This window comes from Leucopleurus acutus, assembly GCF_964270905.1.
Source record: "Leucopleurus acutus genome assembly, chromosome: 7".
Lineage (NCBI taxonomy): Eukaryota > Metazoa > Chordata > Mammalia > Artiodactyla > Delphinidae > Leucopleurus > Leucopleurus acutus.
The window spans coordinates 96,829,656-96,851,894 of record NC_139150.1 but is presented as its reverse complement, the minus strand read 5'-3'; the positions used below and the strand labels follow the sequence as shown (position 1 = coordinate 96,851,894).

The window sequence follows — 22,239 nt, the reverse complement described above, 5'->3', positions numbered from 1 at the left end:
GCTGGTGGGAAGTGTCATGTTATAGCTTTTTGAAAGGCAATCCAACAACATTTATTAAAATTTAAAACTGTTTCAAACTTTCAACCAAGAAATGCTACTTTTGGAACTTTGTCCCATCAAAATGAAAGCCCCCAGTATCTGAAAACACATGTGTAATAGTGAGCTTATAGTTGTAAAAAAGTAGAGATAAAGCAGATGCCTTGGGTAGGAAATGACTAAATAAATAATGGTACACTTTCATAATGGAAAGTGACGTAGAAATTCTAACGTGGAACTATTCCTGATAATTGAAAAGAATTCTTACAAGGTATAGTTGAATTAGAAAATCAAGATGGAGAAAGGCTTATATAAAATGATTTTCCTTTAAACAATGCCAAATGTGGAGGCATATAAATTCATAAATACATGTGTGAGTATGAGTGTACTTATCTATACAGGATTCCTTTATAGATCAGTATAATATTATGGACCAAAGAAGGAAGGACAAATGCTAGCTTAGTAACATCTCAGCTTGATGGAGGGACTAGCCATGTGGAAAGAAGGGAGAAAGAAGGAAGAGGAAACCAATCAAAGAGAAAGACATGGACTTCCCTGGTGGCGCAGTGGTTAAGAATCCGCTTGCCAATGCAGGGGACATGGGTTTGATCCCTGGTCCGGTAAGATCCCACATGCTGTGGAGCAACTAAGCTCGTGTGCCACAACTACTAAGCCTGCACTCTAGAGCCCGAAAGCCATGACTGCTGAGCTCACGTGCTACAACTACTGAAGCCCACATGCTCCGCAACAAGAGAAGCCACTGCAATGAGAAGCCCGTGCACTGCAACGAAGAGTAGCCCCCACTCTCGGCAACTAGAGAAAGTCTGCATGTTAGGAAGAAAGACCCAATGCAGCCAAAAGTAAATACATAAATTAATTAACTAAAAAAAAAAAGACACTGCATTTAAAAGCTTTATATGATTGTACTTTAACATCTTTGTGAAAGTATTCATCTGTTTCCATACCTATATAAAAATTAAACCAAACATGAACGGAAAAGTACAGTAGGCTCTCTTTATGCCAGGATCTGCATCCTCGTATTCAACCGACCAGGAAAATATTTAGAAAAAATATTCCAGAAAGGTCCAAAAGGCAAAACTTGCGTTTGCCCTGCACCAGCAACCATTCACATATCATTTGCATTGTATTTACAACTATTTATATGCCATTTACATTGTATTAGGTACTATAAGTAATCTAGAGTCAATTTAAAGTATATGGGAGGATGTGCCTAGGTTATATGCAGATGCTGTGCTATTTTATACAAGGGACTTGAGCATTCTTGGGTTACTCCAATCAGGGGGTCCTGGAACCAATCCCCCAAGGATACCTGTACATATGATTTGTACCTTCCCTGCTTCAGAAGAGGTATATTTTAAAGCTGAATCAATCCAAAAAAATTACAGCTCCCTTTTCTCTTGAACTTGCATATAAACTTTCTTACCATGATGAGGACCTGTGGCTTGTGTTTCTTGGACAAATCAATGATATCCACCCCATTATAACAGAGATTTTCAAAGCAGCCATGAAAGTTTTTCTGTGGGAAAGCCACTGATTTTCTATGTCGAGGAATCCCTCCGAAGCTGATCTTAGAAAGAAAAAAATGACATAAATAATATTGTTTAATGATTTTCTGAGTATCTGCCTAAACATGTATGATTAGCAGGTACAGTGACAATTGTCTCAAATCTATTTGGCATTATTTTACCTTATTGTGTTAATTTCAAATGAAGCTTCATATGCAGATATACCAATGTTTTATTTATTACATTTAGATAAATAAGTTAAATATCCTTCTTACAATTTGCTGCTCATATGGCTCTGTGTCATTTTTGTTGATGAAGAATGCTGCATCTTTATGTCCATGGTAAATCTTGATTTGTGTGACAATGCAGCCTACTGTGATGATATTCTACTTTATAAACCAGCCTGTAGGATCCTGGTCTTTGCCATGACTCTGATAGGTTAGAATAATAAAGCCATTGATAACATCTTTCAAAACCAGAATCTCCAGCTGGTCTTTGCTGCTGAGGACACTCATACCAAATGAATGATGAAATCTGGCTTGCTGAGAGATGCACTGAGCAGAACTGGCAGAACAAATGCTGCATTTCAGCGTAGGTTAGACACACATAGGCAACATGCTGCAAATATTGTTAGGCCTTTACAAATCCCAAGAAACAGTATTCTGAGTTGTGTGCATTTGGCTTTCTGGTCACTTAAAAAAAATCAGGTTGGAATATACGGTGATTATTTCTCCAAGTTATCCTAGGTAGCTATTCCTGTTTAAGATTGCCCTAAAACACAGAAATCTCCAAGGTAATATTCCCAGCCAAACACCAGATGGAATACAGAAGAACAGTGCAAACAATTGCATTTAAAAATGTTCCTTGTTTTATTGGTAGCTCTTCAGGTATAGATTTCCTAAACTTAATGACTATTTACTCTCATGTGAAGACTAACATCTGTAAGGGATAAAATGTCTCAATAGCTCAAGCATGCGTCTCCCACTGTGCAATTATCACCCATAGGGAATATTTTACCAGAATTCTGAATTACTAGGAAAGGGAATTTCTCTATGTAGTAGTATTTTCTCTAGAAGTTTACTTTGCATTTAAGTGATAAAATCTGTAATACTTAAAAAGTCATTTTCACACCTTATAATCAAGATCCACATAGCTGGACTCTCCCTTTGCCCGAAAATGATGAGTGTGCGTGTCCACGGTGAAGTTGACATCTGTATCGAGGAGCTCAATGAGGACAGAATGCCAGTGCTGGTCGTCCAGCAGGCTGCCCAGCATGAGGGCATCAGGGGAGGGCAGGTTAGCATCTCCTGAAAAGAGAGGAAGGGTAAAGGCACTGTTCCATCCAGTTCAATACCAAGATTTCTACAATATTTTGAAGTTCAGCACTTCTCACAACAGTTACACTTTCCTGACATCATTTTATCCCATGAACTGGTCAGCTGCTTTTATCTTAGTCCTAAATACAATCTTCTTTTGATCTTGAGTAACATATTCTATCTTACTTGTTTTATTATTATTATGCACTGAATTTTCATTTTTCTTGAAAATATTTTCTTCCTAGGACCTCATTCATAAGACTACTTCAAAAATTTATGATAAGCCACTCTTGTCTTTATCATACTATCAGGTTATTTATTGAGCATCTGCTACTGATCTTATACAATTATCAAGCTATAAAACTTTTTACATAAAGGCGTACTCAAGATACACACATGTTGTTCTTAGTATAGCTCAGTTGTAGGTGACCGTGTTTCCATTTGCCTGGACAGTTCTGGTCTTCAGAGTAATTATTTATAGGGTCTGCTTTCTTTCTTAAAAGATTTTTTTTTTAATTTAAAGAAAAGCAGACTGCCACATGCAGTGCCTCATTTGGATGTGACTGGAGTCTTGGAAGCTTGACTACCCTATGTTCTCTTACAAATGGATCTTGAGAGCTTGTTTGGAGGTTCTAGCAGGGGAGCACAGCTACTCGTAAAGCCTTGACTGAAGAACGGTCCTTCTCTATCGGGGAAGGTCGTCCTCTTCGACCAAGCCCACAGCTTTGGGAGGGATGCACATGGAGCAGTGAGGGTGGAAGGGGACACCTGCCTAGACAGCCAGATCAGCCGAATCAACCCTGGCAATCAATGGGGTGACAGGTGTCACAGCCAGATCGCCCTCACATCCAAAAGGATTCTGGTTTTAAATTAACTACTTAACTGTGAAAAAATTCATTATAAAAAGATACTTTTGTCTAAATAGTATTTCCAAAAACACCACCTTGTAGTTTTTTACCTGAATTAAGGAATAAGATGAGTTTTCCTTTAACTAACTCCAGGGTGATATGTTTACCATTTGGTCCTTCTCTGTGGAGTAGAATCCCATTGTTCTCTCTGGTTTTAAATTTCAAAGAAATAACTTCTTTTGTTGGATTCATGGATTTCTGATTAAATGTGTACAGCAAGGAACTTTTCCCATCAAAATGAACCATCTCAGATCCTACAGTGGAAGACATTAAAAACCGGTCTAAGTATAATGTGGTCTTATTAGTGCATTGAAATGTGTAAGTCAACATACACATACACATACATAGCATATCTCTGGTTTGTTTAATGCAGGGGGAAAAAATCTCTACTGCTAATTTTCTCTTGATACTGGTAGTTGATATATCTAAACTCCACTCTTAACCTTTTCTGACATTGTCCCCAAAATGTATCATCTAGAAATACTCTCATTGAATAATTCTAATTGCTCCTGTCTTTTATTGGCCTATTTTCATCCTGTAAATAATAAAGATCAGGAAAAAAGCTGAAGTCCATCTCCCTCGAATAAAGTCTCCTTGCATGTTTAACAATCATTCAACATTTCTGTTTTTCTGAAAAGTTATAATAGTTCTCACACACTGGTAAGAGGTAAAATACCAGTGTCACTCAATGTAAATGGCTTAATTGTTTCTGAACAAGCAGCATTGACTTTTAACAATTTCCACATAAGCAGTCACTTTGATATAATTTTGTCTGTCCATAAAGACACACATAAAGACACCAGACATACTAAATACTACCCTAAACTCATATTAAAATGTCTTCAGTTAACAGGATGTATTTTTCTCCCAACATTTCGGCCCAGTGACAGCACAAAAGGGCACACCTATTTTGTGTTGTACCCTAAGCATACTATGAAAATTGTTCTGCTGCAGCAGGCCATTGCTACACTGCTGCCATGTTCTCTCGACTTTCTGACAGTGTCCTATCTTTCCAACTATCAAGGTCACTTGCACTCAGTTTATATTAAGTAGTTATATTTTATCATTAGTATAAAAAAGACAGTGAAACCAACTGAAGACAGAACAAGATACACACAAAGTCATTTCTATTACCCAGAAAAATGTCATATTTTTCCTATTTCACAAGTAAAAAGAAAAGACATAATTGTTCTTTAATTAATAATACACTTGTGTCATAAATAAAGGTCTAAGAGAAAGCCAATAAAATATGAAGCTGACATCTTTCAAGCCAATGATAGGATGTTGTTTATTTAATTTCACAAAAAGTTGTGACTAATGTATACTTGGACCTGCATTTTATTGAGATTAACTAAAATATTTCCAGAAAACCCTTTATGTTCACAACTTAGAAGAATCATCCATTTTATGCAGCTTCCTTTTGAAAATTCAGAAGTTTGATTCACATACATAGTGTAAAATATATAAACACTGCACTCTGTCTATAAGTTGTGTAAGCAAATAATTATTCTTCATTGCATAATTAAATAAACATGCCTGATAAAAACATAACTCTGTCAAATTCAAATGATGTCCCTTAGAGTATTAGATGACAAACTAATGAAAACTTGATAATAAAGAATTTAAATGCTTTCACATTTTTGCAGTACAGTTTATGTGCCACTGAAAGGCAATGATAATAATTAAGGCTTATTATTGCAGCTAGCTAATAATTTTTTTTCCGTAAATGATTTTGCCAGGGTTATTTTGATCGAATAATTTTTGTCCTCATCTTCCCTGTTGCTGTTTTGCTTTGTAATAGTAATATTGATCTTCTTGGGATCAGAATCTCCTGGAGTGTTTGTTAAACACGGATAGCTGGGCACCATCTCAGAGTCTCTGTCTAACCAGGATTGGGGTGGGACCTGAGAATTTGCATTTCTAACAAGTCCCCTAGTGATGTTGATACTGCCTGTCTGTGACTATATTTTGAGAACCACTGCTCTAAGGCACCTAAATTATATTTCCTGGAATATTCCCCTCAAGCAAAATGGAGTAGTGAAAACTTTATTAGGTGATAGAAACGCAAAAGAATGGCCTTAAAAAAACTCTTTTGTCCCAATGTTTTGACTTTCCTTCTAATGTGATCACTAACACTTGTACCTAGAACAATTAACCACATGTGAGTCATCCAATTATATCTTATGAGGCAGATTCAACGTGTATTTTGGCAGATTTTTTATACGCCTCAAGTGACTAAATTATAATATAGATAGGTAGCCAACTGAGTAAAGGAAAACCACTTAAGAATAATGTACTTTGTAACAGTTCTGAGATTTTAACTAAAATCTTAAATGATAATAAACTTAAGCTCAATTCAAGAGGTTTAATAGAGATAGATAAAATTCAGGAATTGCTTTTGGAAGTCCGGAATGTTAAGCTTCCCATATCCCTCTGCAGCCTGTTATTGTACAGTCCCAGGAGCTAATTTTTAAAGATTTGTTGAAAAACGAGCTTAAAAACCAAGAGTAGGTGGCAGAGAGCACATGTGCCTGCAAAGTCTAAAGTATTTGCTGGCCAGTCCTTTACAGAAGAAGTTTGCCATCCCCCAATCTGCAGAACCATCCAGTGATGGTTGCTGTGCTTGGTTTCTGATTGTTAAGCAGTAAGAATGAGCTCACAACCAGACATTTTGCAATCTTTCTATGATTGAAAAATCGAAAACCCTATTTTATATAGGAAATCACAAATTTCATTTTTTTTTGACTTTTGTGTTGTATAATTCAATACACTTTGTGGCTATTCTGGAATATATATTTTATAAGGTAAAGAATAGGTCAATACTTCAGATCCTGGTTATATATTTTTTGTATAATATTAAAGATTGGTTTCTATATAGACAGTCTTCCATAGCTTCAAATTCTACTTTGGCAAGCATTTTGCTTTGGCGTAATATAGTTTTGTTATTAAAAGACCATTTTCTTTCCATCCTCCCTCTCCCCCAACCCCAACCCAATTTGCATCCATTCCACAAGTACAGTTTTATTTTCAGTTGATATTGATGTATCACCTTCTAAGTATCACAAACTCTGCTGGATGCTGGGATAAAACATGGCCAGACACGGCCCAGCCTTCCTGGAGCTGATGGTTCTTCCCTCACTTTCTCACTTCTACTGTCGTGAAAAAACATATTGCACCTGTGAGATCCTAGTGTCTTATTGTGGGTTGCTAGGAAACTACAGTGACAAGGAAATAGCTTACAGCCTAGGACGGAAGTAGGAGAAAGAAAGGCTCTTCTCTAGTGAAAATGTTTGAAAAGAATGCAAAATATCAAGGTAATCTAGGTATCGTATCATCATACAATACCCTTCACGTAAAATTTACACAGAGTATCGGAAAGTAGCCAACAATGCTTCAAAAAATGGGCTACACTGTTAATCAAGAAGCCCTCCAGTTAAGCCCACACAATAAATAAGAATATGCATTATCACAAGATGATTTCTAACAGGAATGTTTAGATTGGAAAGTCAATTACAGGCCTCATCATAGAGAATCCATTTTATAAAATGTCATTTACTAACAAATGTTCATAAAGTAACCCGAATATCTGAAAACAAATTGGCAAGTCAGTAAATACAATTTTTTAAAAAATAGCACTATTTTACTCAAACATGATTTGTAAAAGCAATAGATTAAAAAGTGTAAATTTAAAAAATATACTCATATTTTGGGATAGAGAGTATTTTGCTCAGTAGGTCATCAGCAGTGAGCTCTCCAAGTGTGGATGACTGAGAGCCCCAGGTGGCCCCCCTTGAGTTTTTAATCTCCACTGAGTAGAGGCTTCCTTGACCCTCATATCATTGACCACGGAGTGACCTAGAGAAGCCAACTTTCAAATCTCAGAGGTCACTGGTAATGAATGCTAAGGTGACCTTGTTTCTATCGGTCCACTAGCATGAGATTTTTGCTATTGGACTGTTGTAAGAACAAATAAAATTGTATATGTCCATAAATAATATAAATAATCCACCATATTTATTTGAATGAAACCACCAAAATAATGCATTAAACTACCACTTAGCATCATACTTAACTTTTATAAGAAACCCTCATGAAAAATGTTCTTGTATGTAATTCAACTATTTAAATAATTGGGGTACTTGACACAGAAGCCACTTATTATGCACTGAAATAGGAAGTGATAGTTTCCCCTATTGTAAGAGTATAGAACCTACATTCTAAAAAAGAGTAGGAGGAAATGTGATACTTAGTTGAAAGTAGAAAGCGTTTTTCCAATTTTACATGATTTTAATTTATAATCATTAGTTTTATTAACTGAGGCTATATTTTGATAACCACATCACTAACAATATTATTAAAGTAAACCCCACATATACTTGCCAGTTAGGGAAGGAAATCTATTTTACCAGTAGTGAGACTAAATTTGTGCTGATATATTTACAGCCTCTGGATCTGTTCCCACAAAGAGCCCTTCATAACACAGAGTAGTAGCTCAGAGAAAGGACTGTGGAATTGTCCTATAAGGTTTTGAATACTGGTTCTATAGTGGAAAACTTACTTAACCTCTCTGTGCCTCAGTTTCCTCAACTGTAAAAGGATAAAGAAGTCTCTCCCACACAGCACTAATATGATTATTAAATAACTTAATATCTATACAGTGTGTAGAGCAGTGCCTGAAACATGGCAAGTCCACAATGGGCATTAGCTACATGATTATTGTTAGAGCAGTGGGCAAAGAAAAGGAGGTGCAACAACAGTTAAAACTGCACTGATGACTTCTGCTTCTGACCAAGATGGAGTAACAGGGGCCAGATTTACTCTCTCACTTGAAGCAACCCCCCCCAAAAAAAAAAAGAAGGAAATAACATAAACAATAGTTTTCAAGATATTTGACCTCAAGCAATAAAGGAGAGTGATGTTGCAGAGAAGAGAGACCGACAAGATAAGCCCTACAACTCCTTGGGGCACTGCATTAGAGAGTTTCCATCTCACAGAGCAGGAAGGAGAAACTCGGGCAAAGCCCAGCAGATTCCCTGAGTAGAGGAGACAGAGTCAAGAGCCTGGTAAGAACAAAGCACCTGAAGTCCATAGGCAGAGGTTGGAGAGGAAAGAGATGAACAGAGAGAACACTGGTGATCTGCAACACAACCCTCTTGAGCTTTCAGCAAAGCACTGATCAGTGCATGCAAGTAAGGAAACTCATCAATGCTGTGAAAAGAACCATCTGAAAGGATTAATTGGGAAATAGTGCTAATATGCACATGGGGTTGGGAATAGTGCCCATTCATATCATCCAGACTGGAAACCTCATAGTTCACTGTCCTTGGTTAGAGTACTCAGAAGGTTCTTACCTCAGTAGTGAGCCCTAGACTAAACACTGCTCTGGTGTGAGCGAACGAATTTTAAAAGCAAGAACTAAAAGGATCAAATCCCCTTCAATTCAATGTTTCCTGAACAAAGTTCAAGCATATAAGAATACAAAAATATCCAATAAACTAAAAATCAAAATGTCTGGCATTTAATCGAAAATTTCCAGGCATACAAAAAAGGTGGAAAGTATGACTCATATTGAGGAAAAAAATCAATTGAAACTTACACAGAATTGACACAGATTATTATTAGCAAAGAAAGACAATAAGGTAGTTATTATAACAGCCATCCATATGTTCAAAAAGTCAAACAGGTACACAAAAGATACTAAAATTTGAAAATTTCAATGTCTGAGATGAAAAAATACACTGTATGGGATTACTGGCAGGTTAAACACTGCAGAAGAAGAAATCAGTGAACTTGAAGACAGCAATAGAAATATTCTAAGGAATTAAAAGGGAAAAATAATAATTTAAGAAAATAAATAAAACATCAGTGAGGTGTGTGACAAAACAAAATCAAGCAACCTAATATGTGCTTTAACTCATAAATGTGGTAATTGAGTCCTTGAAGAAGAAGAGACGGGGGAGGTTAGAGAAAATATTTCAAGAAACAATGACTGAAACTTTCCAAATCTGATGAAAACTATACAACCACCGATCCAAATAGCCTAATGAACTCCAAACACAAGAAACAGAATAAAACAAAACCAAAGAATACCAGAAACAAATTGCTCAAAACCTTAAAAGCAGCTAGAGAAAAACAGATATGTCACACTCATAGACACATAGACACAGATGGCTGTAAATTTCTCACCAGAAGAAAAGCAAGTGAAAAAACAGCAGAGCAGTATTTTGAAAGTACTAAATGGAAAAATGTCACCCTAGAATTCTATATTGAGTGAAAATAATTTACAAAAATGAAGGTGAAATAACAACTTTTTTCAGACATACAAAATTTGAATGAATTTCTCACCAGCAGATCCACATGACAAGAAATATTAAAGAAAGTCTTTGAGGCAGAAGGAAAAGGATACATGGAAATATGGATTAATACAAAGGAATGAAGAATACCAGATTTACAAGGAAATTATCATGTCGATTTTAAATGTCTTTTAAAAATAATTGAAAGGGTGAGACTTCTAAATGGCTGAGTGAGAAGCCTGGCAAATCCTACCTCTCAAAAGCAATGATAAAACTTGAAAAAAAATGTTAAGGATAACAACTGAAGGACACTGGAAACTGACCACAGACATATAACAGATCTAGAAGCATATATTCAAGAAAATCTACTGAACCTCAATAAGGACAGTGGGAATCTGTGTTCTTTCAGCTAGAGGCTGCTCCACCTCCAGCCCCTCGGCACTGAACTTCTACTGTGCTTCTAGGGCTGCGGAGCCAAGCACATGAAAAATTCCTTCACAAGGGACACTGTCAACAACAGCTATCTCCGTGACAAGCAATAAGGGAAGGCCAACATTGCAGCCAGCCTGAGAGTTCAATGCTGTTGGGGGTAAAGCACTGATAGGCTGACCAGCCAGACACTTAACAAATTTAGAGGAATTTGGAGGAATCAAATTTGTACCAGCGGTCAGGGAACACATCCCTGAGGAAGAGATATTTAAGTGGAGACCTGAATGATGGGATGTGGACAGACAGATGAAAAACTTGGGAAGAAGTATTTCAAGCCAAGTAAACCACTTACGCAAAGAAAAGAGTTTGTTGGGGAGTCTTGAGTTGCATTATGTGGGTGAGTTGAGTTGGAGAGATTTGAAACAACTTAGGGTATAATTTGGAGATAGCATATTCAGAATTTGATATTCTTTAGATGTGTAGGGACACATGTGTCAAAGGTGACTCCCATGTGTCTAGTGTAAGTTCCTGTGAATGACGGAATCATTAGCCAAGACAAGGAAAACTAGAAGAAGAATAGGTTAAGGGGTGGGGTGAATCAGGTCAAGAAAGCAATTTGAAACTCATTAAGTTTTATGTACTTGTGGAAGAACAATGTTCCTGAAAAGAGATTGATTCCGTTTTCTTAATAATTGGTCCTATTGTCCAACTCTGAGGTTTTTCAAACATCACAGGTCGTTTCAGGATTAAAATTCTGGTAGCAAATTATAACATTTTAAGTGCCTAGAAGTTATTCCTTTAGACTAATTTAGTTACTATAACCCACTTTGTTTTGCTGCACTTTATTAGATGTGTATTGGTATGTCTTTCAATATTTACTTTCAGCAAAAGCCTTAGATGTATTCCTTTAGATGCAATAATTTGGGAGGTGATTAAAAATAAATCAGTGAGTAATTGTGTAATAACTTTAATTGAAATTAAATAAATTAACATAGCACTAAACAAATGTCTATTACATACAAAAATATGAGAGGCTGTTCTGTTTCATATGATTTTAGGGTTAATATTATTTTAACTTTAATATTTTTCTACTTAATATCAGATAAAACCATAAGGCTATATTATCAAAGTTTAGCAAAATTTATCGTTTTTACCCTTAGATAAAAATCTATCTTCTATTTATACTTGAACATAAATTGAGAATGAGAAACCTATGCCCAAGTTTAGCTGGTCTACAAAACATAGACATTTCCCCTCACCTGCACTGGCTCCCTAGCACCTGGAGGACAGAAATTGTGCCTTACTCATTGTATTCAGCTGGGGGCCTTGAATGGGGTAAAAGTTCTGTAAACATGTATTGAATTGAACTGACACTTTTTCTAATTGAGTTTGAGTATTTTCTACTGTTGCCATAATTGGAATGGATGATACAGATCAGCGTTCTCTCATATGACTAAAGACCATTATTAACTTCCAGAGTTTTTCTTTGTCATGGTGACTATTTCTCCTTTCATCCTATGTTCTTCTGTTCCTATTAATGCATTTTCTAAACTGAAATCTACTAGAGCAGAACCAGTACTGAACAGAAGGAAGTTCCATATGCAGACTTTTCTCTTGACATTCTCCCTAAATATTTCAAAATACACATTATTTTTATAGAATGTTAACAACAGGTTTATAAATATTGACACATGTTGATGTTGTTATATAAAACCTACATGTTTTTCACTGCAACAGTCTATGTATTCTTTTTTTTTATTGGAGTATAATTGCTTTACAAAGTTGTGTTAGTTTCTGCTGTACAATGAAGGGAATCAGCTATGTGTATACATATATCCCCTCCCTCTTGGACCTCCCTCCCCACCCTCATCCCATCCATCTAGGTCATCACAGAGCACCGAGCTGAGCTCCCTGTGCTATACAGCAGGTTTCCATTATCTATCTATTTTACACATGGTAGTGTATTTATGTCAAACCTAATCTCCCAGTTCATCCCACCCTCACTTTCCCTCCCTGTGTCCACACATCTGTTCTCTACGTCTGTGTGTCTATTCTTGCTCTGCAAAGAGGGTCATCTGTACCACTTTTCTAGATTCCACATATATGCGTTAATATGCGATATTTGTTTTTCTCTTTCTTACTTACCTCACTCTGTATGACAGACTCTAGGTCCATCCACATCTCTACAAATGACCCAATTCCATTCCTTTTTATGACTGAGTAATATTCCATTGTATATATGTACCACATCTTCTTTATCCATTCATCTGTCAGTGGACATTTAGGTTGTTTCCATGTCCTGGCTATTGTAAATAGTGCTGCAATGAACACTGGGGTACATGTGACTTTTTGAATTATGGTTTTCTCAGGGTATATGCCCAGTAGTGGGATTGCTGGATCATATGGCAGTTCCATTTTTAGTTTTTTAAGGAACCTCCATACTGTTCTCCACAGTGGCTGTATTAATTTACATTCCCACCAACAGTACAAGAGGGTTCCCTTCTCTCCACACAGTCTCCAGCATTTACTGTTTGTAGATTTTTTGATGATGGCCATTCTGACCAGTGTGAAGTGATACCTTATTGTAGTTTTGATTTGCATTTCTCTAATTATTAGTGATGTTGAACATCTTTTCATGTGCCTCTTGGCCATCTGTAAGACTTCCTTGGAGAAATGTTGAGTTCTTCTGCCCATTTTTGGATTAGGTTGTTTGTTTTTTTGATATTGAGCTGCCTGGGCTGTTTGTATATTTTGGAGATTAATCCTTTGTCTGTTACTTAGTTTGCAAATATTTTCTCCCATTCTGAGGGTTGTCTTTTCATCTTGTTTATGGTTTCATTTGCTGTGCAAAACCTTTGAAGTTTAATTAGGCCCCATTTGCTCATTTTTGTTTTTATTTTCATTACTCTAGGATGTGAGTCAAAAAAGATCTTGCTGTGATTTATGTATTCTTTTAAATAAACACAAGATTTTAAAACAGGCAATTATATGTTCTATTCCCTTCTTCTATTCCCTCTTAACCAATTTGATTTTCAATGCCTGATTTGACACAGGACTACAGTGCCACATGAATGACTTGTAGATCCCCATGGGGCTTACCATTCTGTGCCTATCTAGTCCAGGTTTCTAATAATTTATGCACTCTTTCTCTCCTTTCTTCCCTATTCCTTTCCTGTCTTCCTTCCTTCCCTCTCTTATTCAAACAATAAACACAATGATAAACATAAAATTACAGTACAGTAGTGGGGCTAATACAACATAATATGACAAGGAACACTTGAGAATGACACAGAGCATGAACATGGGGAGACAAAGTAGATGGCAGAAAAGAAGGGACAGAAGAGACCCAAAAGATGACTAACAACCTCGTTAAAGAAATGAGGGTAGAACTGGGGATGATTATCCAGATGTGTGGGGCTTCAGATACCTGTGTCAAGGATGTCAACTTGGAATTGGTCAGACAGTATGTAAATGTTGTTGAAAACTTAAGAAAGTGGATGAAAACTCAAAAAGAAACCCTTTTAGAGTGGAATACGAAGCCTAGAATAAGTACATAGGGAATGCTGACATTGGATGGAGGGGACTGCTAGAGAGGGGCAGGGCAAGGGAAAGGGAGGAACCCCATGCCAGACACTAGCCTTGGTATGCAGGTCAGCAGGGACTCTAAGAAGACCCCATGCACTCCATTTCTACTCTAGAAATGGGGGAAGGGCTTTTCAGTTAGTGAAAATATATATGCCAAGCCAAGAAGCCATGAAAATCTGCAATTTTTACAGGAATAGTAAATATCATTGTAAATGGAATGTAAAAAGATGAAACTGAAAAGAGAAGTTGCATATAAGAGACATTAAATGCCAAGATAAGCAATTTGGACATTCTCTCACTATCAACAGAGCAGTGGAAATACACATCAAAAAAGATAATAATTATCACTTTGAGCTGTAAACCATATCACACTAAATTACTGCCAAAAATAAAAATGCAAAGTGCTACACTTGAGTAATTATTAATAAGAAGAATGAAGACAAAACAGAGCCACTACTATTGAGGAATGTATTTTGTGTTGTTTTACAAATAGTGGTGATTATTTTCTGTTTGCATTTTTATGCTAGGAGTCCCTTATGCCCAACAGCTCGTGTTTGCTGAATTTAGGATGCACGCAGGTTCCATGACAGCTGCACAGCCAACTGGCCCTTCAGGGGACCAGACACGCAGCTTTGATCTTCCTGGTACCGACCTCTAACCCAAGAAAGTAGAGTAATATCTCCTCACGAAGAACGTCAAGTTAACGGCAAATCCCCATCAAAGAGCATGTTCTGCTTTGAAGTCAGTAAAGCTCAAGTTGTTTCCAGAGTAATGGGAGAAGGAGATGTTAATTTCATGGGATCAAAGGGAAACTCTAAATATCAGGTGTCCTAGCCATTGCAGCAGTGAGCACACCAACAGATCCCAGAAACAAAAGGATGAAGGTTAATGATCAATGGAAAGAGGGAAAATAGATTCACAGCAATGCAACACCATCTATGCTAAATGTTCCATGGACTCATAAATACTAGAGAGCAGAGGTGGGGTTAGGAAGCAGAGACAAAGTGGAACAGGTCATTAGGAAGGGGTATGAAACAGAGGCTGAAGGTGACCCTTGAGTATGGGATGGGTGGCTTGGTGAGACTCACCTCCAGAACCACCCATTGTCTGTTGGGTTACCAAAGTGGAAATGATATCACTGCTATTCAACAACTCATGTCCACCCCCATCCCTGTACCATGAGAACACTAAATTCCTGCTCCCACAATTTATATATGCTGTTTCTTCCTACAAGCACCATCTCTGCCTCCTGTCTCACTGCCCATGCCCTCTACTTTGAAAACCGACTGCTGGAAATGTTCCTTTTCCCACCCAACTGACTGAATGCTCTATTCCCCATGCCCCATGTTCATGTTACAATATTTTATATTTGTTCTGTACAATTTTATGACTTCTCATAAAATCCTGACAAAGAAATAAATAATTTTAGAAGCGTGCCCCACATCCAATACAGTTCTCTGCAAATAAATAAATTCATATATGACAAGTGAGGGAATAAAGAAATCAATGTCTGAATAGTATGGTAGTTATGAAAACAAAATTAGGAAAAAAGACAGTTTTAAATCTTAGATTCAATACGTAATAGCTCCAGCAAACTTCTTAATTTCTTCAAGGTTCAGTTTCTTCTTTCTCTGAAGCAGTGAGATTACTACTATACTGAATTCATTTGGTTGGTGTGGGAGATGAATGAGAAAATGTCTGTAGGAGGTAGGATCTGACACATTAAATATCCTGTATACGGTAGATCTTATGGTTACACTTTTCTGCAAAGTTAATGCTCTGATCAGGTACAGAATGAGGTGTGACCAAAACCCCAAGATGTTCCCATCCAATGTATTCTTTGGGTTATTCTCCAGCTTTCTAGAATATTGTTTTTTAAATTAATTTTTTCATTTTGTGTTAATTTAAGAAATACCAATATATTCTGGACCTTCAAAATGGCAGCTGTAGAGTTGATCCCCTATATATTTCACTGAATGCTTTTATGCCCACGTTTATGCTCACATTGGCTGCCAGCTCTTTTATTTTTATCATCAGTGGGGAAGAGGGAAGACATAATACATAAATGATGTTCAAAAGAAGGTTCCACAGTGATGCAAGTAGAGGGAAAAGTGAGTCATCATGGGGAACAAGGAACACGAGGACACCTGCACTCACCTGAATTCCCACAGGAGGATCATCCCAGTGTCAGAAGACAGCACCATCAATCACAATAAGTAACTGTTCTTGATTTGAACTTTGTTCATTTTATGAACTGCCTGCTATGAAACAGATATTCTGCTAAGCTCTGCGAAGCTAAGATTCTAAGGCTCATTTCAGGTCCTCCTCTGAATTCAACCTTAAAATAACTATAATATTATCAAGACTTTCCATAAACCCAGTTCTACATGCACAGGTATTTAAAAGGTTGAAGAAGTCAAGTTCAGTTTTCAATTTGGTGTTTAGAACACATCACTCTGTCATCGATTTCCATCAGGGAATAAACACCACTTACTGTATGCACATCCGTACACTTCAATCCTCATCCCAATCCTGCCCTTGGGATTCCAGGTTAAGGGGAGGAAGCGCAGGAATCTGGCTTCGAAGGGAGGCTGGAGTCTGTAGTGCACCACGCTGTCTGCATTTGTGTTTCCTGGAAAACCCTGGGAGAAAATGGAGAAAGGCATCAATGTGTCTGCAGAATATCGTCTTCCTGTTGTCACCGCACATGCTAATGAGCAATCAATGGTTCATTTTGTTAATATGCAAATGGATGCTTGCTTTTGAGAAACTCTGCTAACATTTAAGAGGGATGTGACAACCTCTCTTCAATGCCTGGATTAGTGACCATCATCTAAATTTTCCTTATTTGCAGGGTAGTTTAAGTTTCAATGGCAAAATTAAAGCAGCTGTAAAATTAAAGCAGCTACTTTTGAAGGCTTGCTTTTAGAAAGTTACTCATCCCCTAAATCATTTCCTAGCCTCCAAGCAGTCAAGACACTCACAAGCAACCTCACATCCAGGACAATCAAGCACAATGGTAACCTGCAGGTTTTGCGATAAGAATCCTAGATCCAAAAATTTGAGTGCTGGGGGGAAACCTGATCAGTGTTCTAGTTCAAAACCCATAAATTATAAATGCAAAACTCAAGCCTGAGAAAATGAAAAGATTCTGTGGAGGCAGGACAGCTATTATCCAGCATGGCCAGGACAAGATCCTGGGGCTTCGGATTTCAATCCCTGTGTTCATTGTGTGTTGTCAGGCTGCCCCAAGTCATCAGCCTTTAGGGGGTGCTTGGGAGAAACACATCAATGCCACCTGCTACAAGACAGAGGTGTGCTTTCTTAGCCACAGTCATCTGGCTTCATGCTAGAAGGGGTCAGCATGAGAGCAAAGGAACTTGTTATAAGGAGTGTGACTTCTTTTTCATGGTGTTCTTTTTAATGTAAGTATCAGCAAGAAGGGAAAACAAAGAATGCATGATGTCGTTGTACATATAGCATCTTAACAGAAAACGTTGCCCCATCTAAGACCTGACCAGTTTAAGCTCTGAAAACAGAGTAAGGGCTCTCAGGTATGGGTCTCTTCTGAAATCTACTGTCAAATGTAAAAACTATCTAAATTTCACCAATTTTTTGGAACCCACAGTGAAAACATAAAATGTATATTTTGGGATGGGTCACCTTCAAGTTCTGCACTCTTTGATTTCACAAATTTTTATTATCCAGAAGTCAAAGGTGTTCACATAATAGTTCTCCATTTAATAGTAATAAAATGAGGGAACAAAAGGGGTCGATGCTTTCTCATGCTCACTTGCACTAGAGGGACAAACCCACCTACCTGCCATGCAGTTAATACAAACAACCAGATATAATTACGCAGCCCAGGAGCAAGACTCTTTAGTTCTACCAAAAATGATGCCTGCCTAGTTATTTAGCTTTGTGAAATGCTGAGCCAGGTTTAACAACCAGACCAAACAAAGCCAGTAATCAAGTTTGTGAATCATGACCACCCGGGAGATTTCCTTGGTATAAATAGATGGGACTAAAAAAACCCAGAAAACTCAAATGTAATGAGAGTGCATGTCCCAGACATTATAAAGAAAGTGGTTAGATTATAAGTCTATAAAATTCCTTACACTAACTCATCAAAATTCCAGGATAGAGAGTCTTGTTCCTACTTTACACATGAAAATGCTGACTTCCCCAAGGTCACAGAGGTAACAAGATGGAGAAGGATTTTGTGGAAGCTGGTTGCCACAGGTTAACTCTGCATAGGACTGCCTAGTCCACTGTTGAAACTCTGAACCTAGAGTAGGGCTGCTGAGGAAGCACTGGTGGCTCTTCGCTTCCATGGAGGACTTTTCTTCCTATTCCTATGAGCTTCATTTTTTCACTTGTTAGAACAAAGCAAGAGTGGGCCTTTGTTCCCAACATTCTGTGCTCAGCCTGCACATTTATGTCTGTTCTAGAAACACCAAAGCAAAATTATATAATCCAACTAATAGATTATGCCACATTTTTAAAAGATAAACATTAGCTTAGTAAAAACTATGAGATTATTTCAGTAATAAGCCCCAAATGTCTGAGTGGCATGCTAGTAGAGATCCCTTCTACTCCAAGCTTATTTCATTTAAATTTCTGTATCTTTAAAGAAATGTATCATTTATTTATATTCAAAGGAACTATTGATGGTTCTATATAGGACAAAAATAATGTAATTTCTTGAAATTAGAATTAATTAAGATAATCACATAGGTATACATGTATGTATACATAGGTACATACATTTCAAATATTTGATTGTGATTAAAATCACATATAATGAATGTTTTGTGTGCAGATCTCAGAAGTTGTAGAGTGTGTTCTTTTTTTTTTTTTTGAGTGTGTTCTTAATCTCCTCTATTTGTATACTATTAACATCGATTATTCTCACCTGAAATATTTCTTGAAGCGTACTCTGTCTCAGAAAACAAAGAGTATTCTGTATTAAATTTCATTAAAACAAAAAGAGAAATTCCTTTTGCTATAGGGCATTGTCATCACACTAAGCTGAAGTACAGTTTTCAGAGTTTGTATTCAATAAACAAAATACTTCAGAAAGAAGTAATAATATACAAGGAAAATAAAACAATTTAAGTAGCATTCCTAGGAAATAATTTCATTATGTAGTTTATGCTGAGGTTTACAAGTTTTGTCAGCTACTAAAATAAATATCAATTTTACTTCTTACCTTGAATTACAACCTTAGAATTGCAGCAAATGTAGGAGGCAATGTTCCTCTCCTGACTGTTTATCTGGATGTCTTGGACATTGAACCTGAGATTAAATGTAAAGACGGGATGCAGAGTCTGACAGATGAGCTCTCTCTACCAAATGCACCAGTAATAACCAAAACACCAGCCACAGCCACAATCACAGCATCCACCACTCCTGGAGCATTTACCTCCAGGTGGGCAGTGGGTGGGTTACATTTCAGACATTATCTCACTTAATTAGTACTCAAATCTTTAAAGTAGGTTTTACCAAACTGGTTTTGTACACAAGGGAACTGTGACTTGCAGCAGATATTACCAGCTTAAGGCCACACCTTAGGCAGTGGTGGAGATGGGAAAATGCTGCTTATACCCACATCAGCCTGGGGTCCAGTGTAAAGACAGGGAGTGGACATTCTTGAGTTCTTCTTTGGAGCGTAGAGGCAGTGAAAAGAGCTTACCTGATATTGGCACAACGATTGTGAACACTTGAAAGAAAAGATGATGTAGGTCAAAGATTTCACTTTCATTGAACAAGAGAAATGATTGAGTGCCTCCATGGTGGTGTTTCATTCGTTAACCAAGAAGTTTGTTTTAACACGTGAAAAAATGAAGCTCGTAGGAACAGGAAGAAAAGTCCTCCATGGAAGCGAAGAGCCACCAGTGCTTCCTCAGCAGCCCTACTCTAGGTTCAGAGTTTCAACAGTGGACTAGGCAGTCCTATGCAGAGTTAACCTGTGGCAACCAGCTTCCACAAAATCCTTCTCCATCTTGTTACCTCTGTGACCTTGGGGAAGTCAGCATTTTCATGTGTAAAGTAGGAACAAGACTCTCTATCCTGGAACTTTGATGAGTTAGTATAAGGAATTTTATAGGCTTATAATCTAACCATTTCCTTTATAGCATTCCTCTGTTAGCTATTACTGAATATTAAAAAAAAAAAGACATTGAGAATGCTTCTGAAAAGCTGTCAAGTCCTCGTTTAGCTTGTTTAGCAATCACATCAGTGGCATCTAAACAATCATGAGAAAGGATCGGTATGAGGCTCGTGTAGGGCCATGGTTTCTGGTGTAATGTTGAGTCATCACAATGCTGTACTGAACGACCTTCAGGATGCCTATAATGCATTTATCAGTTTAAGTTTGAAGTATTTGTGACTTAAGAAAGACTTTTACATCAATTCTTTACTTCAAAATGTGAGAGGCACTGCTTATAGCAATAGGTCTCAATGCATTAAAAATAAATGAGGATTGTCTCTACTCTCTGTCACCAGGAAATCAGGGATTCATAATTCAAGCACACTGTTAAGAGTATTTTACCACTTCTGAGGTAAGGGGTAGGATGTTGTTGGGATTCAAAAGGCACACAGAAATCCCCAAGTTCTAATTCTGGCCTTTTTAATTGCTGGACCGTGAAGATCTTAGACAAAACATTTTACCTTCCCAACTCTCAGCTTCTTCATGAGTAATGTGGGAACAGTAATAAGTATTATTGTTAAAAATAATAATACTCTGTTCCTGTTATTTCCACAGGTTCACAGACCATGAAAAAGTATACTAAAATTACTTCCTATAATCAGACAATGAAAAAGTTGTACTAAATTGCTTTAAAGCAAATGGTCTTGTTAATTATTTTTAATATTTTCTTGAACTGCAAAATACTACAACATTTATACATGAATAAAATTGAGGAAAGTATCCTTTCACTTTAGATTTATCGAGTGAACTAAAAATTCAGTAACACGGTTTGTGATGCCAAATATGTGACCTGGAGTGAGTCACTCTTTGAGACCTTGTTACAGGGAAGAATCAAATCTGACTACATGTTGAATCTGCTTCTTTTACTTTAACCTTTGCTTCCTGTTGCTTTTGTTCACTAAAAGGATATTGTCTATACATAATGGGCTACCCTGGGGAACCCTGCCCCTCTGCCTGAATGTTAAACCAAAGTGCCTTTGTTCAGGGAAACATCTGGACTCTGTCCACCTGTGGATGGCTGCAAGAAAGAAGAAATTAACACATCCCCTCCCCAAGGCCGGCCATTCCAGGGGATATTTGCAAAACTTATGGCCTTTTTACTTTACTTCCTCATCTCCTCCCCCTCTCTGTGCTATAAAAGAAACTGGCATCCAAACCCCGGTAAGATGGTTATTTTGAGACCTTAGTCTGCCATCTTCTCTGCTGGCTTTCCGAATAAAGTCATATTCTTTCCCTCAATACATCATCTCTGATTTATTGGCCTGGTGTGCAGTGAGCAGAACGAACTTGGACTCGGTAACAACCTCAGTTTATCCAGATGCGGGTGCTTTGTACCAGGTGAACTCTAAAGTTTTCCCTTGTGTAGATAAGTTTACCTCAACACGTTCCAGAACGTAAAAGAATAATCTCTCCTTCGGCTTGATTAAAGTAAGCAAACATCTACCTAAAATGCACTTAAAATATGTGCTTTCCAGACATTTATGTAATATATTCTGCCATGAAAATCTCAAGTTGTGGTCAATGTGTTGGAAAAAGTATGCACTTAATCAGTATTTCCAGTTTTGGTTTATGGCCTCTTGGTGGAAGCAAGTCACGAGAGTCAAAAGCAGAGACAACCATCTCTGTGTGTCCCACCACCTTCTCCTACAGCAAGAGGGAACCCACCTGCCCCATGGCTGAGCACAACTACACCACACAGGAACTCATAGCGCCTGGCCCTGAAATAATCCAAAACCCAGGGCCAATGCAGATATGTGAAACTGGGTCCTAAATGCTGCTTTTAATTGACATGCTTTTGTTATCTGTATTGTTTAGACAGCTGCAACGTAAGCATTAGAGAAATATTATTAAAATCAAGTATTTTTCAAACACGTTGCTAAAGTTATAGGCTTTTACTTTTTTTTTTTTTTCCCTCCTGCTTGAAATATTATTAAT

At 37.3% G+C, this 22,239-nt stretch overlaps 1 protein-coding gene across 1 annotated transcript in view; it reads right to left on the bottom strand.

Annotated features, from left to right (window-relative positions):
• Positions 1-22,239, bottom strand: part of LOC309964522 (contactin-associated protein-like 3) — a gene marked incomplete at both ends in the record, with an annotated part of 184,471 nt that overhangs the window by 81,099 nt on the left and 81,133 nt on the right. Inside the window, 4 exons of the mRNA XM_082843614.1 lie at positions 1,481-1,624; positions 2,694-2,869; positions 3,837-4,040; positions 16,588-16,735. Coding sequence (XP_082699740.1) covers positions 1,481-1,624; positions 2,694-2,869; positions 3,837-4,040; positions 16,588-16,735 — 672 coding nt within the window. The remainder of the gene's footprint in view (positions 1-1,480; positions 1,625-2,693; positions 2,870-3,836; positions 4,041-16,587; positions 16,736-22,239) is intronic.